This window comes from Vombatus ursinus, unplaced genomic scaffold, assembly GCF_900497805.2.
Source record: "Vombatus ursinus unplaced genomic scaffold, bare-nosed wombat genome assembly UNPS02014804.1, whole genome shotgun sequence".
Lineage (NCBI taxonomy): Eukaryota > Metazoa > Chordata > Mammalia > Diprotodontia > Vombatidae > Vombatus > Vombatus ursinus.
Window position 1 is genome coordinate 46,598 of NW_020954582.1, and position 22,289 is coordinate 68,886.

The 22,289-nt window shown below is 43.3% G+C and overlaps 1 protein-coding gene across 2 annotated transcripts in view; it reads right to left on the bottom strand.

Annotated features, from left to right (window-relative positions):
• PTGFR (prostaglandin F receptor) overlaps window positions 1-21,381 on the bottom strand; it is a 39,034-nt gene extending 17,653 nt beyond the window's left edge. Inside the window, exons 1-2 of one of the 2 annotated variants that reach the window (XM_027874042.1) lie at window positions 21,123-21,381; window positions 17,239-18,114 (exon numbers count right to left, since the gene is read on the bottom strand). In XM_027874042.1, coding sequence (XP_027729843.1) covers window positions 17,239-18,036 — 798 coding nt within the window. In that variant the 5' untranslated portion in view covers window positions 18,037-18,114; window positions 21,123-21,381. Of the gene's footprint in view, window positions 1-17,238; window positions 18,115-20,317; window positions 20,553-21,122 lie in introns of those variants that run through there. The other variant, XM_027874043.1, reaches the window with a different exon arrangement.
• Window positions 21,382-22,289: the final 908 nt, after the last annotated feature.

Genomic DNA, 22,289 nt, shown 5'->3' on the forward strand with positions numbered 1-22,289 from the left:
AAAGAAAAATAAAGATAAGGAATCTGTCACTCAGGAAAGCTAAGTGACTTATCTAAGGCTACAGAGGGCTCAGACCCCAGCTCTGTCATTCAATACTATGTGGCATTGGGCCAGAAATACAGTGGAAGGAGCCTGGCTCTGAAATGAGAGGATTGGGTTGAAATTCGGCCTCTAAGATTTATTATCTAGGTGACATTTGACAGTCATCTATCAGTTTTCTTGGGTATAAAATGAGGATGTTGGAGGAGGGGGCTTCTGAGATGCCTACCAGATGCTCCCAGAGCAATGATCTCTTGGTTCTAAGGGATTTCATCCCTCTGGGCTTCAATTTCCAAAACTAGATAATGAGGGGATTATGTGTGATGACCTCTGAGCTCCTTCCCAGCTATAAGCCTAGGCATACCCTATGCATGTTATTAGGTAAATGCTATAGGTATTAATGAATCCTATTTGACCAGCGAGGACATTGAGACTCAGAAAGGATAGAATTTACCCATACTCATGTATCTAATAAGTGTTTGAACCCTGCCTGACTCCAGAGCCCCACTCTGCTCTCACCTTTGAGTCCATGCTGCTATTGAGGCTCTTGCTACATTATGCCCCAAGATCCTCCAGGCCTTTGCATCTGCCCACCATGAACTCAATGCCAATCCGGCTTTCATTTATATGTTGTCTCTCCGAGTTAAAAGGTGTACATGGAATGCCTTGATGTTCTGTTTGTATTACCAGTGCCTAGAATGTAGTAAATGCTCAATAAATGTTTTTAGCTCTTCCAATCTGGGATTCTATCCTGTCTCAATATAACCCTTTCATGACCCAAACCATTGAGCAAAAGACAGTTGCTACTTGCAAACCGTAAGGGTTTGATTGCAAAAGCCACGCACTTTTGCAAGCTATTTGGGATAGCTGTGTTATCTGTTGATAGCTGAATTTACATTTAAGAGGAAACCATTGCTCTGTCGTTAATAGTGATGGTTTTTTGTGGTAGGCTTTGTGCATGCTTCCCTTGAGTTTTAATCTAGGAAAGACAAATGACTGATAAAAGATACATAAAACCTTTCACACAAACAGCTGTTCCCCATTTTTTTGGCCCACGCAAAACCAACAAGAGGAGCTGACTTGGGAGTCAAGAAAACCCAGATTCAAGTCACATCTCTGGCACTGCCTGGCTTTGTGACCCTGAGCAAGTCACTTACGCCCTTTGCGCCCCTGTCAGCTTTCAGGGGCTCCTAGAAGGAGGCTGCTTTTACTGGAATGTGAGGAATGGGAAGGTAGACAATGTGTGAAGAGCCTGTAAATTCCAAATCGAGGCACATACACGTGATCCTGGATGTGACAGGGAAGCATTTGAGTTTAGTGAGTGCAGGGTCTTTAGGAAAAGGCAAGGATGGAATGGAGGGGGGACAGAATTGAAATGGGAAGACCCAAGTGAGAGGTGATAGGTGCCAGCATCCGAGTGGTAGCTGTGTGACAGGAGCAGAGAGGACATATCAAAGAGATGCTTGAAAGGCAGAAAGGACAAGCTCTGGCCCCAGCCTGACAATCACTGAACTCACATGAGCTGATGAAGTCACTAAGTGAGAAAGGAGAAGGGTCTGACAAAGGTAACTGAGAAGGGGCAGCCAGGTGGGTAAGAAGAAAACCTGGAGAAAGAAGTGCCTCCAAAACCTAAAGAGGGAGTGAGCGTCCAGAAGGAGAAGGTGTGAGCAGGAGGTAAGTCAAGAGCTGGGATTTGAACCCAGCTCCTTCCTAAGACTCTGACAGGTTCAGATGTAGATCTATACTAGTGAAGGGAGTTCCTCCCCAGGAGCTCCCACACTGAGGAAATGCCAGACCTGGCAAGAAGAAAAGGCAGCACACCAATGAAGACATCAGCTTGCTTTCACTCACTGATTTTTCAAAGGGTTGGGGTTAGCAGCAAAGAGACACAATCCTCGGTTTGTTTTGGACATATGGAGCATGATGACCAGTGGAACGTCCCATTCAAGATGTCCAAAAATAGAGAAAATGTATATTTTGTTAACACAAAGTTAATAAATACAAATGGATACATGGAGTCAAATTCAAGGTAGTTCCGGGAGAGAAGGTGCTAGCAGCCGGAGCAGCATCAGGGAAGGCTTGAGACACAAGACAGTACCCCAGCTGGACCTCAGAGGAAGAGAAGGTGTCAGGGTGGGGGAGGGATTGTAGGCATGGCGGTCAGCCTACACTCAAAGCACTGGAATGGGAGAGGGATTGTCATGTGTGAGAACTTGGGAGAAGGCCAGTTGGGCTGCAGTGAGGGATGGAGGGATGGAGAATGATGCCAGAAATTGAGATCATAGACAGGTTGTATAAGCTTTCAAAGACAAAAGAGTTTATAGGGAAGCAGAGGAAAATTGTTTTGGCAGCTGATGGCAGATGGACTTTGGACTTTCTCTATCATTCCACATTTTCCTCTCTTTTACATCTCTTTATCCTGCTCCCTGTCCTTCCTATGACATCCAACCCCTATATCCCTCACATCTTCCTCGGATCATCACACCTGCATTGGCTCTACTCTTCTTCCTTCCCCATCTCATCCTTTGGATAAGCCAGTCCCATTCTCCCCTCAAGGCCCCTGCCTTCTTATACTTGCCAAGCCCCAACCATAGGTGAGGGTTGCCCTCACTTATTCAGGTGCTGCTGGCCAGAGTCAGAAAAATTCATAAAACCATGCTGACCATTGAAATGTATGTTATGTAATCTCAACTAGGCCAGCACTGCAACAAGGCAATTCTTTGACGGCCATCTAATTGATTCAGCAACCCTATCAGGACCTCAACTGTTCTCAACCTTTTCATCCCTTAAGGAGCCTCCCATGACCCCCATACCCCTCACCCTCATGGCTGAGAATGGTGCCTCCAACTTCACTTAGAGTCATGGGATCGTATGGCCATAACTGGAAATGACCTCAGAAGTCGATGAGTCCAATTCACTTCGCTTGGCAGATCAGAAAACTGGGGCCCAGGCAGATGCTCACTCATGTGGCTCATTGGTCACTCGCAGTCATGTGAGCAGTGTCCGAGTTGAGACTTGACTGAGCCCCAGTCATCTGTCTCCAGAGTCAGGGCCCTTCCAACACTATTCATGTCCTTCCTTGTGACATTTCTTTGGTCGCTTTCCTGAATAATTGTTTAACTCGTATAATTTTTTTAAACTAATTTTTAAATTATTTATCTGCCGAATGAAGTTCTTCGAGGCCACAGGGTAGTGTCTTGGACATGACCTCATCACTCACTCCCCTCTTTCTTCATCTGATGCATTGTCTGGTTTCAACACGTCAAGCGTCCCTAGTGGTCCCCTAACCCTGCTTTCCTGCCTCTTTCTGGGGGTTATATTCCTCCCCATTAGGCTGTAAGTTTCTGGAGGTCAGGGATTATCTTTCTTTTTATTAATTGTATCCCCAGGGCTTAGCACAGTGCCTGGCACATAGTAGGCACTTAATAAATAGCTTATAGCCTTCTTCTTTCTAAAACTTCCTTAATATTCCCTAGCAAAATTTACACAGACATAAGTCACTTTCTCACAAATATACATGGAACGCATTTTGAGACTCCTCACTAACTAAAATTAGAAGGGGTGGGCCTTAGCTAGGCTTTGAACAGAGCCACCATTCTAGACTGCTCTTCACATTCTTGAGGTCTAATAAAAATGCCCAATGTTTTCAACCAGCACTTTTCTCTTAATTTTTATGCCCATGTGTATTTTAGGGGAAATGCACTCCACATGGCCTTGATTCATTTACACTTAAATTATTGAAATGCTGTTTTGTAACAGCTGTCTCAATGTCTAAGGCAGTTTTAGGCCTTTTTATATCTTTCTCCTTAAAAACAGGAAGAGGTCTAGTGCCAGGATTAAATGATATTAAGACACTGAGTGATTCCATTTTGGGTTATCAATCCAAGCCTGTGAATTCTGTGTGTGCTCTTGGAGGCATCTCCTCCTTAATCAAGGCATGATTTCTGGTCCAATTTCACCCCAAAGATTTATAGTGGGCCCTTATAGACCCTTCCAACTCCAGGTCTATGTTCCTATGATCCTAAAAGTATAGAACATAGTATTAAATCCAGGTGATTGCCATACATTCCACAAAGAGTCATAGGAGTTCAATGGGGCCAGCATTCTCAGATTCATCACATTTAGCATTAACATTAGGGTAGTCAGTGACTTCACCTTCTTGGGGCTCAGTTCCCTCATCGGTACAATGAGGGGGTTGGACTAGACAGATTTTGAGGTCCCTTCCAGAAACTCTAACCCTAAGAACACTTACTAACACACAACAGTCTGTCTGGGCCTTCGTGGCTGAGTCCTAGGATATTGCCCAATGCCTAGAGGTCTGCTGATTAGCTCAGGGTCACACAGATATAGATTTCTGAGGTAGGATTTGAATCCAGGACTTCCTGACTCCAATTCTAGCCCTTTGGCCATGACTGTATGTGCTCTCATCTGCCAAATGGGAATTATCATATTTATGTCAGTTGCTTCTCTGGGTTGTTACTTGTACAACCTCTAAAGGCTAGCATGGTACGGTGGTATAAGCCTGATCTTGGGTTCTATCCCCAGCTCCGCTATTGATGACCTCAATAACTATGGGCACATGATCTCACTCCAGGAGTCTCAGTTTTCACATTGGTCAAATGAGGATCTTAGAGAGGGACCTGAATAGGCCTAAAAATCCATCCTAACTCTGACCCCTGTACTAATTATAACCCAGAAGACCCACGGCATCATTTTTGGAGTTCAAACTCTGTGATGAAAAGACTAGACCAAAATGTACCTGATCTTTCATTCAAGCCACACATGCAAATGCAGCCATAAGAATTCAATGGTTCATCTGGCCCAAACCCAAAATGACAGGATCCAATTTTGCATGACCTTCAAACACTAACAATGGGATGAGCAAGTCTCTTGTCAAGGAGCAACAAGGAGTCTGCGAGTACACAGAATGATCCATATTGAAGCTCAATTTTGTCTTGTCCAAGGTATAGCAGATGAAAACGAAAGAGCCCCTGGCTTCAGAGAGTTCGCCCCTACAATGTACCTTACCCTATGTCAAGAAGACCTTAAGGGTCTCTGTAAAAACCCAAATATCTGACAATCAGCATGAGCTTTGGTCAAACCAAAGTTAGTTTTGTTCATACCAGAATCTCAAGGGCAGGTGCTTGGGTCAGAAGAGATGAAGTTTACACCCCTCTGCCAGCCACACCACCAGAAACAGTACTTACCAATGGGTTTCAATGCTATTTATGATATGATAGGTTCTGAGACTTAATGTAATTATGGTCTTACATTCTCACCCTCAAGATCACCCCCAAATAGTCACCCATAGGAGATGGAATATTGAGGTCAAGAATCTTTGAGGAGAAGGGTTGTTGGAGGGTGGGGAGTGGCTTTTGGCTTTTGCTCCAGACCTAGATGTCATCTAGGTGGAGAACTCCCTGGTACAGAAACTCCCTGCATTGATTGTCAGGATGGAATAGGAGAGGTTAAAACAGAATAATAATAGAGCGCATTTCTATAGTATCTTAAAGTTTGCAAAATGCTTTGCAAATATGATTTCATTTGATCCTCCCAACACTGGGAGGAAGGTGCTATTATTATCCCCATTTTACAGATGAAGAAACTGAGACAGACAGAGGTTAAGTGATTTGCCCAAGGTGACACAGCTAGTAACTGTCTGTGGGCTGGTTTTGAACTCAGGTCTTCTGACTACAGGTTGAGCCTGATAAGAGACTATCCACAAGGCCACTGGCTGTTATATGCTGATACAGGATTTGAACTCAGTTCTTCTAGACTCTAAGGACCACTCTCTTTCCACCATGCATTGTCAATGTTCATAGATTTTAATTTGAAGGACCAGCCAAAATTTCCAGCAATGCCATCCATCTGCAGCTCTGAGGCTCCATCTACATGAGGCTCAACATTGTTCAAAAATGCCAAATGTCATAATGATGAATTCTTGTAATAAAGTAGCCAGACTGCACCAACTGGAAATTGTGAGCCTGGGCTCACCCACTGCAACAGGCCAGAGCCCTGATCCTTTAATAAAACCAGGGCTAGTAGCGCATGAATTCACAATAAGACATCCATCTCCACACATCTGTCCTTGGCAAGAAAGAGAAACCAACATTTTACGTCCAGGGAAAATGCCACACCCACTATAAAGAATGGGAACCATAGAGAGCGAGCCAGTGTCCAAGCTGAGGAGACCTGGGCCACGTCCCACCATGAAGCTACCCTGGCTATGTGATCCTGAGTAAGTCCTTTCCCTTTTCTGAGCTCCAGATTATGCTCTGAGACCAGAATGAGCACCAACATGCATTGAGAGAGACCATTTTCTCACCCAGGGAATTATGTACATTAATGAAATCACAAGTCAGGCCCTGATCTGACAGGAATCTACAGGCCTTTCCTGTTTCCTGTAATTCAAGAGTCTGTGAACTGGTGGTTTGTTTGTTTGTTTGTTTGTTTGATAACTGTTTCAACAGAATTGATTTCCTTTATAACCCTATTTGTTTTAGTGGACATATTTAAGAAGTATTATCCTTAGGAGGTGGGGAGGGGGAAGGGTGAGGCTCCACCATGATGCACCAAATGGCCAAGAGCCCCTGCTTTGTCCAGTTGCGAGTGACTCCTTCCACTTTAGACATTCCCCATTTTGTGAGGGTGTTTGGGGCATTTCTTGTTCCCCCTGTAGCAGGCAAGCTCCTTGAGAACACAACCTATTATTTTTGAGTGTTCTTGCAGGGCCTAGCATAGTGCCTGGCACATAGTAGAAGTTTAATAAATACTTGTCAGATTGAATGGAGCTGTATCCTATCCCTTCTGACTTGAGAAAGAAAACAAGGTGCCAGCTCTGGCCTCACTCACCATTATGCACATAAGACTTTGGTTCACGAGCTGGTAAGACCTTGTCTCATCCTTTGACATTTATTTCTAGGATTCCAGTGACACTTAGCCTGTCTGAGCTTGTGCACTGAGTGCTGCCATTAGCCAAAGTCATCAAGTCCACCCTATGCTGTGCATGCAGGCCAGATATGATAGATACACGGAAAGCATGCACAGAATGTTTGGTTTGAATCTCCAGTAAATGTCTTGTTGATATTTTTTTCTCTTATCATAGAAACATCATAAGAATGATTTTAAGATTTGTTTATACAGAGAAAAGCAAATCTGTAATTGTTGTTCAAACAACAGACTCTTGTTACCGAAGTAAATCCTTGAGTAATGAAGACCAGTTTGTCTCATAGGCTCCAATGAAGTGATCTGACTGAGTGAAGGTAGCCAAAGGAGGCACGTGGAAAACTGCTAAATTCAGTTAAGGTAAGGCACAAGAAGCAAGTATTTATTTAAGAATTGAATAAGCATTTATTAAACACTTCCTTTGGGGCAGGCATACAAAGACCAAAGAAAGAATACGCTCTGTGCCCCAAGATGCACACATTCTGAAGGAGGTAGCCTGAGTTAGTGGATGTGGCACCAGCTTTGAGGTCAAGGACAGGGTTAGAGCTTAGACCTGTGATGTCATTGATCCCCAGTGAGAAAAGTCCCTCTCCCGACACTGGTGGGCATCTTCTCTGAAACACAGAGTTCTAGAGAGCTGTCTAGAATGTGAAGAGCTTAAGTAATTTGTCCAGGCTCACACAGGTCTTTCCAGATCATGGATCTGTTTTCTAGCCACTATACTCCACTGCCTCAGCCATTTGATTTCAAATCCCCTCAGAGACAACCTAGCTACATGACTCTGGCTAAGTCATGGTTAATGTCACAAGACAACTCTACAAGATGATTAATTAAAAATGAGTGGCAATTTAATGAGTTGCTGGTACCTCAGATTAATTAAAAATGAGGGCTGTACCAACAGAAGGAACTTCTGCCCTGCCTGAAAAAAGAGAGGGCTGAAAAAATGTCATATTCTCTTTTGAAAGCAGTATTATGAATTAGCTACATTTCTAAATTTCATTATTTCACCAAATGCTGTTTCTATAAAAAAAAATTTAACTATGTTCACTTAAAAATTCTACCAAGTGCTGTGGTCATTTTTATCTTGGACATAAATCAGTGACACAAGCTAAATTTTATGAAATCGAGAGTAGCACCTACTCACAGGAGCTGACAAAAAAGCAGGTGGACTTTTCAGAAATGAAGCCAGCACTTTTTGGAGTGGTAAAAAACTAGAAACAAAGTAGCTGCCCACTGAGGGGAGAATCAGGATTAGATACATTGTGGCAGAGCACCAGAACACGATATAATGTTACTGCCCTCTAAGAAACGAGGAATATGAAGAACGGAGGAAAGTTTGGGATAACTTACCACACACTGATGAAAAGAAACAAAAGAAACAGAACCTGGAACACAAGACACAATGACTATAACAACAGAACTAGAAAGGACTGAGCGATTGACCAAAGCACAGAGCTTCACCCTGGGGATTGAGAATGGTCCAGCCCGGCTACCTCTCTCCCGTGGCTGGAGGTCACAGCCAGACTCTGGAGAAGTGTCTGGGAGGCAAAGCCAGACTCTGGGCACCTTGGAGGTGACTTTGACTGAGTGAGCTGCTTTTTCCGTCTTCTCATTTTTGTACATTGTCACCAGGGGTGACTCTCTGGGCAGTGAGAGAAATAGAACATGGGTTATATTTGGAAATAACGGTGATGGAAAAAGAAGAGAACTCAGTGAGTATGTTTTAAGTGATAACTAAGCTAAATAATAAGCTTAGTTACAAGTCATACTTATATATTTAGTTATAAGTCAAAGTATCTACTTCTACCTCTGGTCTTTTCTTGTCAATTCACATTTACATGATCATCAGGTTTCAAAGTATGTATCTGATAGGTAGATATATGGAGAGATAGATTGATAGATAGATATAAAGATAGATGATAGAAAGTCAGACAGATAGATAGATAGATAGATAGACAGACAGATAGATAATAGGTAGGTAGAATCAGAGTTAGGGTTATAAATAGATGATAGGTTGGTGACCAACAGATATAGATGACAAATAAATTAAACAGATAGATAGACAGAAAGACAGATGGATGTGAGCTCCTTGAATACACATATTTCACTTTTGTGTGAGAGTTCCTAGCACTTTAAATGGCACTGAGTAGGTGCTTTGTAAATGCTTAGTGATTGGTTGATTGGTAAAATGCAGTCTTCTAAATCGTGTGGGTGGGCAGCAGCACACACAAAAAGAGAATCCATTAATTGACATTTAGCAAATCCTTAAGGAAAACAGTACATCGTGCCAATGTGTAAGAACCCATCCCTATGGACTCCAGGTGCAGAATGAGGCATATGTTTTCCAAAACACTGAAAATAAAGGAATAGGAATCAGAATAGGAAATCAGGTAATAAAACTATCTCTTTTTGCAGAGGTTATGATGATATACTCAGAAAATCCCAGGCTCAACTAAAAGTTATTTGAAACAATTATTAATTTTAGGAAAGTAGCAGGATATAAAGTAAATCCACATAAATCATCAGCATTCCTATATATCACAAATAAAATGCTTCAGGAAGAGATAGTAAAACATACTCCATTTAAAATAACTCTAGAAAGTATAAAATAACCTGGGAGTACACCTGCAAAAGCAAGAAACTATATGAACAAAATTATTTAAAAAAAACTTTTCATACAAATAAAATCAGATTTAAATATTTGGAGAAATGTTAAATGTTCATGGGTAGGCAGGGCCAATATAATGAAAATGGCAGTTTTACCTAAACAAATTTATGTATTCAATGCCATCCCAATTAAATTACCAAAAAAAATTTACTTAATTAGAAAAAAAATAAAATTCATTAGGAAAAACAAAAAGTCAAAAATATCAAAAGAACTCATGGGGAAAAAAGTAAAGGAAAGAGGTTAAGCAGTACCAGATTATAAACTATATTATAAGGCTATGATTATCAAAACTATCTGGTACTGGCTAAGAAGTAGATAGATCAATGAAACAGAGTAGACATACAATTTACAGCAGCAAATGACTACAGTAACTTTGTGTTTGACAGGTGTAAATACTTAAGTTTTGGAAATAAGAATTCATTGTTTGGTTAAAAAAAATTGTTGGGAAAGCTAGAAAGCAGTCTGGCAGAAATTGAACATAGACCAATATCTTACCCCATTTACCAAGATAAAGTCAAAATGAACACATGCCCTAGAGATAAAGAGAGATGTTTAAAAAAAAATAAGAATGTGGAACATACTGCTTATCAAACTTATGGATAGGTGAATAATTTATGAATAAATAAGGGATTGTTTGCTTGTAAGCAAGCAAAGTGAGGTACAAAATGGATAATTTCAATTACATTAAATTTTAAAAGGTTATGTACAAATAAAACAAATGTAGCCAAGATCAGAAGGAAAGTAGAAAATTGGGTGGAAATTTTGTAGGCAGTTTCTTAGATAACGGTCTCATCAAATATATAAAGAACTTTGTCAAATCTATAATAACATGAGTCATTCCCCAAATGACAAATGGTCAAAGGATATGAACAGGAAGTTTCCAATGAAGAAATCAAAATAATTTATAGTCATATAAAAATGCTCTAAATCATTATTAATTTGAGAAATGTAAATTAAAACAACTTTGAGATATCATTTTACACCGATCAGATTGGTTAAAATAAATGAAGGGGAAAGCAACAAACGTTGGAGGGGATATGGAAAAATTGGTACAAAAATTCACTGTTAGTGGAACTGTGAACTGATCCAATCATTTTGGAGAACAATATGGAATTATTACACTCAAAGAGTTATTAAACTGTCTATACCCTTTGACCCAGCAATACCACTACTAGGTCTGTTTCCAAAGATGATTAGGGAAAAAGGAAAAGAACATATATATTCTAAAATGTTTATAGCAGCTCATTTGTGGTGGCAAAGAACTGGAAATTATAGGGATGCCCATCAATTGGAGAATGGCTGAACAAGTTGTGGTACGTGATTGTGATGTAATACTGCTGTGCTGTAAGAAATGATGAGCTCAATGAGTATAGAAAAACATAGGTAGATTTGCATGAAATAATAAAGAGTGAAGTGAGCAGAACCAAGAAAACATTATACACAATAATAACAATGATCTTTTAAAGAACAACTTTGAACAACTAAGTCATTTTGAATATTATAAATACTCAAATCAACTACAGAGGACTTATGAAAGATGCTATCCACCTCCAGAAAAAGAACTGATAACTCGAAGTGTATATAGAATGATTTTCTGTATGTATGTATATTTGTGTTCAATGGTAGCCATGGGGAGGTGGGGAGAAAGTTACATAATGACTTTAATATATATTTAAAAGGAATAGCAAGTCGTACATAGTAGATTTGTAGTTTCATGGGCAATCATCATTTTCCTCTATTCTACTATATTAAGTTCAGAGTAAAATAATTTTTAAAGGAAAGAATACCGTGCTTAGAGTCAGAAAATCCAGGCTCAAATCTTAGCTCTACCCCGTGTGAACTGGAACAAATTACTTCACCACTTTGGGCCCCATTTTCCCCCTTTGTAAAACAAAGGTCTCAAACTAGATGACTTCTATAGTTTCTCTCACCTCTAACCCCATGACCCTATGATTTGCATAATAACCAAAGGAAATCCAGTAGGCTATTATAGACGTCTTCTATATTTGCTAATAAAAATTTCATTGTATATGTTGAGGAGTAAATAAAAAAATAACAATAAGGGAATTGGTTTTCCTTGACCATACATATGTGTTACAAGGACTTTTTGTTCTTTTTTTATGGCAGAGGGTGTGGGGAGAAGAAAGAAGCCAGGGAGAGGTTGGCAAAAAGATGAAAGGAAGGAAGGAAGGGAGGGACAAGAAGTCGGAGTGAAAGCAGTGACTTGCTTGAGCTCTCCCCCAAACCCCTCCAAATACCTATGAAAAAATTGCTCTAAACAAATTCTAAAGCAGCAGAACCCGCAAAAAGACAGAGCGAAACAAATTTCCAGCCCAAAACAACCTGGATGGTTGATCAGAAAGGTATATCTCGCCCAGCTGGGAGAGGAGCACAGTTCAGTGTGGGCACGCAGGCTGCAGCGAACCTGGAGCAGGCCTCAGAGGACTGAATCACAGGCAGCTGTGGCAGTTTCCAGACTTCTCAACCCATGAACGCCAAAGATAACTCAGAAGGTCAGTGGGAAAAGTCTGTTTCTGGGGTGAGAAAGAAGCTAGGTCTTAGCCCCAGTTCCCGAGCATGGCCCAGGGCACTGGTTGCCCTCTGAGCTTCCAGCCCACAGACTGAGGGGGAATTGAGTGGCTGATCAGAGGGGGATTGCAAGGATCTCTTTGCCAGTGCTGAACCAGGAATCTCTTGCTTTGCTCATGCTTGGATCTACATCACAGTTCTGAGGGGCGGTCCAGGGACAAGGAGGAGCGTCGAGGTGGAGCTTGTAGTGGTGGTGGAGGAGAAATCCTCCTCACAGTTCCAAGACAGAAAAGAGGGCTTGTGGTCGCTCAGAGGCCAGAGCACAGGCCAGGAAAGGAGTAAACACCTTGCCCCTTATCAAACCACCTTGGAAGAACTGAAAATTCACAGGTCCCTAGAAGTATCTCTGAAAACAGCTGTACAAACCCCCTGAAGCTTGGGACAGTACATTCTCCACATTGGAAGCAGACCTCTACCTTAATAAAGAGTTTGTAACTCAAGTAATTGACTGGGATCATGAGCAAACCTTGCAAGAAGTGTCAGACCATAGAATCTTTTTTTGGTAACAAAGAAGATCAAAACATACCACCAGAAGAGGACAACAAAGTCAAAGCTCCTACATCCAAAGCCTCCGAGAAAAATAGGAATTAGTCTCAGACCTTGTAAGAGCTCAAAAAAGGATATTGAGAAGCAAGTAAGAGAAGCAGAGGAAAAACTAGGAAGAGAAATGAGAGTGATGTAAGAAAATCATGAAAAATACGTCAACAGCTTGCTAAAGGAGACCCAAAAAAATACTGAAGAAAATAACACCTTAAAAAATAGCCTAACCCAAATGGCAAAAAGAAGTCCAAAAAGCCAATGAGAAGAATGCCTTAAAAAGCAAAATTGGTCAAATGGAAAAGGAAGTCCAAAAGATTACTGAAGAAAATACTTCTTTAAAAATTAGAATAGAGCAATTGGAAGCTAGTGACTTTATCAGAAATCAAGACGCTGTAAAACAAATCCAGAAAAAAAGAAAGGAAGGAAGGGAAAAAGGAAAAAAAGGAAGAAAGAGTCCTATTTTTAATGTAGAAGAGAGAACAGAAGAAAAGCCAGAAGGAACCATGGATAAGCAGGAGAGCTTTGAAGGTTATATGAAACATATTATATGTTTCAAAAAGAAAACAAGCTGCACATCAGAGAGATTCACAGAATTTGTATTGTTCTACTCTATCTGTGGCAACACACATCTTATGTGTTGTTTATGAAGTTCCCAATAAAACATGTTTTTGAATAAACAAAGACAAGGACACAGCTCTGCCCTGCTGGGAAGAAGGTTCTCCATCACATTAAACTTTGAGGCACTTGAAGCAGAGGAGAAAACACAAGATGACCAAAAGTTCATTTTTTGGCTAAAAGACCCTACCAGCAGTGCCCCTCCCCATGAGTCCTTGGAAGGAAAACATCTGCCTTTGCTCCAGAGTGTTTTCATGTTCTGATTCTAAAAAGCTTTGAAAACGCAAACCCAGTAGAAGAACTGGGGTCTCCTTCACCAACTGCTTTGCACCACCACCCCCTTTCCCTACAAGATGTTCCCCCCAAAAATGTGGAAAGAGTTCTCCACAGGAAACTTTATTTTGGGAACTCATATGGCTGTTGGTGGATTTTTGTTTTGATTTTGCATTCTCAAGCTTTGGTCTGACTAAGAGCAGGGCAGAAGGACCTGATGACCTTAACCTTGACCAAAACTCCAAGCAAATGCAGGCAAAAATTGGGCAAAAATTGACAGGAAGTCAGATCTCATCCAGAGAAGCCACCAGGAGGATGAGCAGCTCCATCAACAGTGAGTCAGCACCTGCTCTGGCCTGGCCTGGAGTCAGCCTGTACATTCACCAGAAAAAAAGGTTCAGAATAAGGCTGCTTCACTGGAGCTGTCAGTAAGTAATTCATCAACAAATGGAAGTGAGACCATTGACAGTGAAAGGAATGCTTCGTCGAAACAGGACAATGTTATGGAACTATTCGTATGGTCATAGACGGTCCGCAAACACAATGAATTCCAATATTTCCATTTTCAAATTAAAAGCAAACAAAACTCTCAGAAAGGAAAGGAGAACGGGACACTGGAATGAGCAGGGGGTGACTTCAACGAAGCTGTTCAGTTCTGTTCATTTCTAGAATCACACAGAAGTGACAATCTTCTCATTCCTCTAGTGGAGGGTACAAAAAAAGAAATGATTCTGAACAGACAAAGTAGAAAATTAAGGCAATTATCCAGCTAATTCAAAACAAATAGAAAACAGAGACTGGGCTTGAAGCCTCAATTATCCAAATGGGCTCATATAATGAACAAAGACAATTTGTTGTGTTGATGTTTTCTACAATTCATTTTTAAGCTGTTGACAATATTGACATAGTTCTCTCCCTTCCACATTTCCTTTTCTGAGTCCTACATTAATTTCATTTGTGATTTAACTTATTCATTGTGAAAACCTCCTTTTTTTCTGAAAATGTCATTGCCTCAGGGAAAAATCTATTCAGATCCTAGATGTAGCATTGGAAGGGACCTCAGAAGCCAGGCAGCCCAGCTGCCCCATCTTACAGATACAAAGATTGAGACCTAGGGAGCTCAGTGGAGGCAGGTTTAAATTCAGAGGAGGCTTTGCTGGCCTCCCCCTCTAGGCTTCTGAAGGATAAGAGACTTGCCCAGGGTTCTGCTGGGAGTGAGTGGCTCTGACTCCAAACCCAGCCCTCTTTCAACTGCACCATGAAGAGAACTCTGACATCCCTAAAAATCATTCCATGATGAGAAGGAAAAGTTGATCTTTATTAAGTCAATAGCAACTCAGGTGTATTCCAAAAGATTCTTCCTGTCCTCCATCCAAAAAGCAGATGCTAGACCCCAGACTAATACATGCCCTATGCATAGCAATCCAGGAAGCCTGGCAAAGGAAATGGCAGGAAACCACTCCAGTATCTCTGCCAAGAAACCCCCCCCAAAATGGGGTCATGGAGAGTCAAACATGACAGAAACAACTGAACAATAACATTCTAGCTCACTCTCCACTCATTTAATCAACAAGCATTTATTGAGTACCTACTATGTGCCTGCACTGTGTTTAGCACTTTTACAGAGATGACTTCAACTTATCCTCACAAAAATGCTGTAAGGTAGGTGCTACAATTATCTCCATTTTACAGTTGAGAAAACTGCAGGAGGGGTGGTGTAGTGACTTGTCCAGAGTCATTCAACTAGTGAGTGTCAGGAAGGACTTGAACCCTGGTCTTCCTCACCCTAAGGCTGGCCCCCCCAGCCACTACCTTCCACACTGCCTCTCAGCTAATGTTCCTGTAACTAAGATTGGCAAAGTGTTTTGCATACGTCATCTCCTTTAATTAAGGATTTTCATAGTAAAAATAGCCAACATTTACATATCACTTTAAGGTTTGGAAAGTATTGTATGCATATATACATATATATAATGAGGTACAGAGAGGTTAAGAGGACTTACCTAGAGTCAGACAGCTAGCAAGTGTCCAGGGCAGGATGCAAACTCATTTCTTCCCAACTCTAAATTTAATAGTCTAGCCATGACTATGGTAGCCTAAATCTGAGCCTGATCCCTTGAGAAAGCAGGCTTCTAAAAGACCACATAATATGGGAGCTACTTTCTGGGTAGTATAAGGCATTCCCATAGCTTCAGGGAAACAGGAGGCCCTCTCTGTCCTGATATGGACCTCCACTTATCACATTCAACCTCAGCTGTCACCCTTCAGATATTAAAAGCTACGCCAATACTACTGTATACGGCAAAGGAAAACAGAAAAATGCTCAGATGGCAAGAGTTCCTGAGCTGGGGTCCACAAACCCCCACCAGGCTGATTTCTAGGTGTCCATGAACTTGGATGGGAAGAATTCACATCTTCCTTTTGACTCTGGTTGGGTTCCTCTGAAATTGGATGTACTTATTCCAAATTGCTATTTTTCCTAAAAAGGCTGCAGTAATAGGCTGCTTCAGACCACCAAGAGACCCAAGGACTAGGCTGACAAGCCCCTCTTCTACTGGAATTTGGTGGATAACAAAGGGCAGAAGATCCCCTTATTCCCCAGTGCCCTTTATCCCTGTGAGTCCAAGACTGCTTTACTGTAGCCACTAATTTCCAGACTGATCCTGGACAGATGCCTATCATAAAGCAGAAAAGGTGATGGATTATGAGTCCAAATCCTGACTCTCACTTCCTGATGGCAAGACCTACTTCACCTTAATGGGCCTCAGTTTCCTCATCTGCAAAATGATGGGTGTTAGACTCTGTGACCTTTAATGTGTCTTCCAACTCCAATTCTAGGATCCCAGGCCTCAGTTTCCATGTCAATAACATGACAGAGGTGGACTGCCGAACACTGAAGGTCCCTTCCAGCTCTAAATCTATGACCCTATGGCCACACCTTCCCTGGTAACCTGGCTTCTGCCTTGATTTGTTGTATAAATCAGGCACAAGCTGTTTATTCTCCTGCCTAATCCTAAGACTTGATTTAATTCCCTATTTCTCTTGGCAAGTATAGGCCCTATCATTCTATGCTTAGAATCAGATAATTAGGAGGTGGTTCCTACACACTTGGACTTGTTCATGCAACTTTCAGTGAAGTCTCTCAACCCTCAATTTGTTCCAGTACTCAAAGCATTTATTCAGCTTGTCTGAGCCAGGCATTGTGCTAGGTGGGACAATAATTTTTAAAAGGAATAATAAAAAAACCAACCTAAACATTGATCTTATATGTGTCAGAAATTCAGCTACATCCAGGGTACGTCAAAACCTCATATTGAAGCCTCAGTACAACCAGGGTGATGTTCAGGTTAGAACTGTAGCACATTCAAGGGATAAATGAAAATAACCATGACTGTCCTATGTGGTTTGGCTTCCCAAATCTGCGTAGGCAGCTGAAATAACAAACTTCAAGCAATTAACAGGAATAATGAATGGACCAAACTGCATTTCCCATCACAGCTAGCAAATATGGAAAAGCAAACCAACACAGCCTCCAATATGGACAAACGGACACAAACATTAGGTCTTACCAGAAATGGGCTCCAGCAAACGCAAGAGACGCACATGATGGCCAAGAGTTGAATGATCATTTCAAAATGATGAGATCTGCCTTGTCGGTGCTGCTGATTTTTGAACTTGACTCTCAGAAGCGTGATTCCTGTGATGGCATTGCACAAGAATGAAATGGCCAGGGCTAACAGCCCCAGAAAAGAAAAGAGCAAGATATAAAATTGGTCTTCCCAGTCTTGGATATGCTCGGTTCTGTAGAAACACCAGGTCCGGGATGCTTGGATCTCATAGGCTCGGAGCCCCAGGATGGGGAGCACGGCAATGAAGATGGCAAAGAGGCACACACCTGCCAGCATCATTTTCACATGCTTGGATGTCATCTTCGTGGAGTGGAATATGGGTTTGGTGACTCCGATGCACCTCTCTACGGCCATCACACTACCCAGGAAAAGGGGGCACAGACCAAAGAACACCATGCATATTCCAAAAATGCTACATAGGACATTAGACTGATCAAAGCGGATCCAGTCCTTGTTGGAGGCATAGACAAACACAGCTATGGCTCCGTTGATGAGGTGGCCAAAAAGGTCAGTGATCACCAGGCTGCTGGCAAAGAGCAGGAAAGATGCCTTGGACTTCTGCCTAAATCGCTGGTATGCCTTCATGAGAATGGCAATGGCCAGGCTGTTGGACAGAATTCCTACTGTCATAAAGATAATGGAGAAGAAGACTGAGAGCCTGTTTTCAGTTTGGCAGGTGGTGTTGGTAAGGACTCCTGCAGCAGGAGAAGGGGACTGCTTGGATGTGTTCATAGACATGGTGACAGCAAAGATACACTGAACTCTCAAGACATCATCTCTGTCTCAAGCTGGGGCTGTCTTACTGTCAGAAGGCATCTGTAGCATGAAGGAAAAGAAAAGAAAAGAAAAGAAAGAATCCCACCCAGGTTAGGAAAAGCACATCAGACATTGCTCATCTGACATTTGAAGCAGAGGCTTCCAGGGTAGTTTGGTTATGGTGATGAGTCCTCCAGCCAATCACAGGGAAGGTTGCATAATGTTCCCAAAGCACATATGCATTCACTTCTACATTTCCTTTGCAAGAGAAGGACTTTGCCAAAAATGAGAGGCTCTGTGTGGTTAAACTTCAAGCCACACCAGCAAATTGCGTCTCTCTTAATGCTTTCCTGCTGAACCAACATTGGCAGATATGGCACTCTGCTATTCAGCTGACCCCAGGTGGAAAAGGGGAATTAGCCAAAGGAGCCACAAATAAAATGTGGAGTTGGATGACCTGGGTTCAAATTCTGGCTCTTTTTGTTCGTATGACCTTGAGCAAGACACTTAGCTTCTCCAGGCTTCAGTTTCCTCACCTATGAACTGAGGGCATCCTTCTAAAGGTCCTGCTCAAGAGTAGTTCGTTCTTTGTCTCTTTATCCCCAACACCTAACACAATACCCTCGAGATAATAGATGCTAATAAGTGCTGATTGATTGATTGATTGATTTTAAGAAAATTTTCCTTCATTTGGGAGGTGGCACCAAGCAGGAAAAGTGAAACTTTAAAAGGAATTACTGAATACACAGGACAGAAGCAACCCTAACCTTTATGGGACCATAGACCTCGAGCTAGAAGGGACCTTAAAAGTCATCTGGTTCGAGCTCTTCGTTCTACAGATGAGGAAACTGAGGCTCCAAGAAGAGAAGGGACTTTCTCAAGGTTATACACGTAGTAGGCAACAGAGCAAAGATTTAAACCCAGGTTTTCTGATTTCAACTTACGGTGGGCAGCTTGAGTTAACCCCTCCCTATTCAGCCAGTCTGGTTATGGAGAAACTGACCCAGCCAGTTGAATTAACTTCACCTTCAAGTGAACTGACCTGGAACCCTTGGGCAAGGAACACATATGGACAGCTTTATGTATTGAATGGGAGAGTTCTGACACCTCACAGAACCTCCCAGAAGGCTGATGGGGGAGGAGAAGGGTCATTACATAGTTTTTACAGAAAACCTGTGCTAGTTTGTTCTTCAGCCTAGTAAAGTAATTGTTGTCCTGACCCTGAAAGCACCTGGTGGTCCCTGACACCAGATGTGAAGCCCCTCTGGGACACAAGTCCATCATTAGTTAGTTTTTCTATAGCCTTATGGTTTACCAATTCTACTCACTGAAGGAGAAGGCTACTGAGAAATCATCTAATTGGAAGGTTAGTAATCTGGGGGCCGTAGATATCCAAGGGGTCTATGGATAGATTTCAGGATGTCTGTGAACTTGGATGGGAAAAATATATATACTTTTCTTATTATCACTAACTTCTAAGTGAAAGTGGACATTTCCTACAATTAAGAATCTTTTTTTTAGTTTTCATTTTGAGAAGGCCCATAGGCTTCACCAAACTACCCAAGGACTCCACCACACACACACACACACACACACACACACACTACATAAGTCTCAGCGCAATTGAGTGGCTTGCCAGAGGCCACGATCTTATGGGTTCGTGGCAAAAAGGGCCATCTAGGCCGATAAGGAAATAAAGGAGGTTCCGAAAAGTTAAGGCATCAAAGTAGCAAACGAAAGAGCCAGGATTTAACCTTAAATTCCCTGAGACCACCTCTCAGGCTCATTTCTGTGCACCAACCTCTCCTTCTAACTGGAATGGAAAAGGCACTTTCTGTGCCCAAGGAATTTGTTGGTTTCTTCTTAAATATAGGCGGCGATTTGTTTTAATTTGCTGAGTTTTTTGTTTTTGTATTTTTCCTCTGAAGAAGATGACGAATGCTAAGTGACCACGTGCCAAGTACCTTCTCTAAAATCTGCACAGTCAAGAGACTTCGCGGCCTCCTTCTCAATTGTCACAAAGACTCCGGACCCGCCTGCGTGGTCCTCTCGCCACCGGTTTAGCCCTGCTTCTGACAGCTCTTAGGAGTTTCGTGGAAACCTGTCTAAAATCTAAGGCAGATCACACCAATCGCACATACGCACGCATTCCATTTGAGGGGCTACTCTTTGCCCCTCCAGCAATGCAGAAAGCAGCGGGGCTGAGGGGAAAGGGAAGGGAAAGGAAGGAAAGGAAAGGTTAATAATGGCTATGGTACCACACCTGCCGGAGACTCTGAGCCCTTGGTTCTGTCTGGGAGACGGTATACACCAAATCGAGGCTGACTTCTGAGACTGAGGGCTTCTGTGAGTCTGTGGTCATAGCGAGCCCCTCAACTCATTTCACCTCCTTAGAATGGCTAGGAAAGGACTGGATTACATCTCGCAACGTCCCACCAGGGCCACCGCGCCCGGGCGGCATGTATTCGGTTGGCCTTTCCAGGAGAGTCAGGCTAGCTGCTGGGAATTCCAGAGGCAACCCTCCCGGGAGTGGGAACCACGCGGCCCCGACCGCCCAGGGCCTCCCTCTGCACTCAGCTGGGCTCTTACTCACACTTGGTTCACTGTCCCCGTTACTTCCCACCCCTACCCCCAGGCCACTTCTTGCAACATCGCCCTCTCCCCCCCCCCCCACCTCCCCCGTCTGCTTTCCAGCTGCTTGGGATTGCTCAAGCATCCCAAAAGTGAGAATGGATGGATGGATTCCTAACTAGCCACCGGAATGGGATAGAGGGGCTCCAGGGCTGGACGACGAGTGCAGCAGTGCAAGGTGGACCTGACTGACAGAAATCCAGAACAGCTGGGGTACTGGGGAGGGGGTGGGGAAAGCAGAGCAGGTTCTTTCTTTCCTCCCTCGAGGGAGCCGGACCCACCCCCAACCGACATATCTCCTCTCCTCTTTCCTTCTGCTTTTCCTTCTCCTTCCGTCTGGAATTTGACCCAAACCTGTTGGCCAAACGGACCGCGCTTCTCCGAGAGAAAGAACTCTGTCAGCAGAGATCCCGGTGGCGCGACCCTCTATTAATTACCTGGGTGCGCCCCGCAACCCGCGGGGGCGCAGGCACATGGCACCAGTCCGGGCCACATAGCGGCTCCGGGGCTCCAGGCTCCAGGCTTCAGGCTCCAGGGTCCAGGTTCCACGTTCTTGGCTTGGGCTGGCTCCTCGGGAGCGGTGGGTCTGTCTTCTCCGATCGCACTGAAGCAGAAGCCGCGGCTGGTCCTTCTAACCTCGCCTCCTCTCTCTACTTCTCGCAGCCTGCCAACCCCAAGCTGTGCAGGCGATTAAAATCTGCCTAGACTCGCCCTCAGATCCCTCCTTCTTTTTTCCCTCTTTTTCCTCCTCCTCCTTCTCCTCCTCCTCCTCCCCCCCCCCCCCCAGCGCGGCTCTTGCTCCAGGATATAGGTGGTTCCGCCACCCGCTATCTCCCCAAGTCCCCTGCTCCTCTCCGCCCCGTTTTCCTTGACAGTGGGACAAGATGAGGACGAGAGGACGCGGCTACAAAGCCACCCGCAGCAGTTCACCAGTGGAACTGGCTGGGGACAGGCGAGTGCAAGGAAAACTACACGGGCGTCTCCAGGCGTTAGCGAAAGCGCAGGAAGGTTGCAGAGCCGGAGTTTGGCGAGCAGCAGAAAGAAACCCTTAGGCTGCGGATGTCATCCTCGCTGAAGCTCAGCTGGAGTAGGAAAGGCAGCTCTGGAACTATTCCAATGCTCCTTCCCTTGCTCGGGCAAGGACGTGAATTGTCAGAGTGGAAGTCACTGGGCCATCCACTTACCCCAGGCTCAAGAATGTCGCCACTGGTCCCTTCTGAAGAGAATGGAGACAGGGCTTAAAGGCCCGTCGCAGGACCAGGCAACAGTACAAACTGGCCTCGGCTTCTGCAGCTAGAGCATAAAGGCTCAGGCGAACGTTTGCCAAAATAAGGGCTTTCCTTATACCTGGGCAAAGGCGCTCAGTAAAAGTGAAATGCATCGTTCGTTGGTTCCTAACCAATGTGGGGAGGCGGCGGGGAGGAAGCAGCGACGGGAGTGAATAGCATCGTAGTTTTTAGAAACGCCATTCGGGTTGAAGATCGCTTCTAATCCGCACAGGGGAACCGCATATTAAGCTTAAACTACACTAAGTCTTTTGAGACTGTATGTGTGAAAGCCAGGTAATTACAGGTACGGATTCTATTGTATAGGACTCAAAAAGG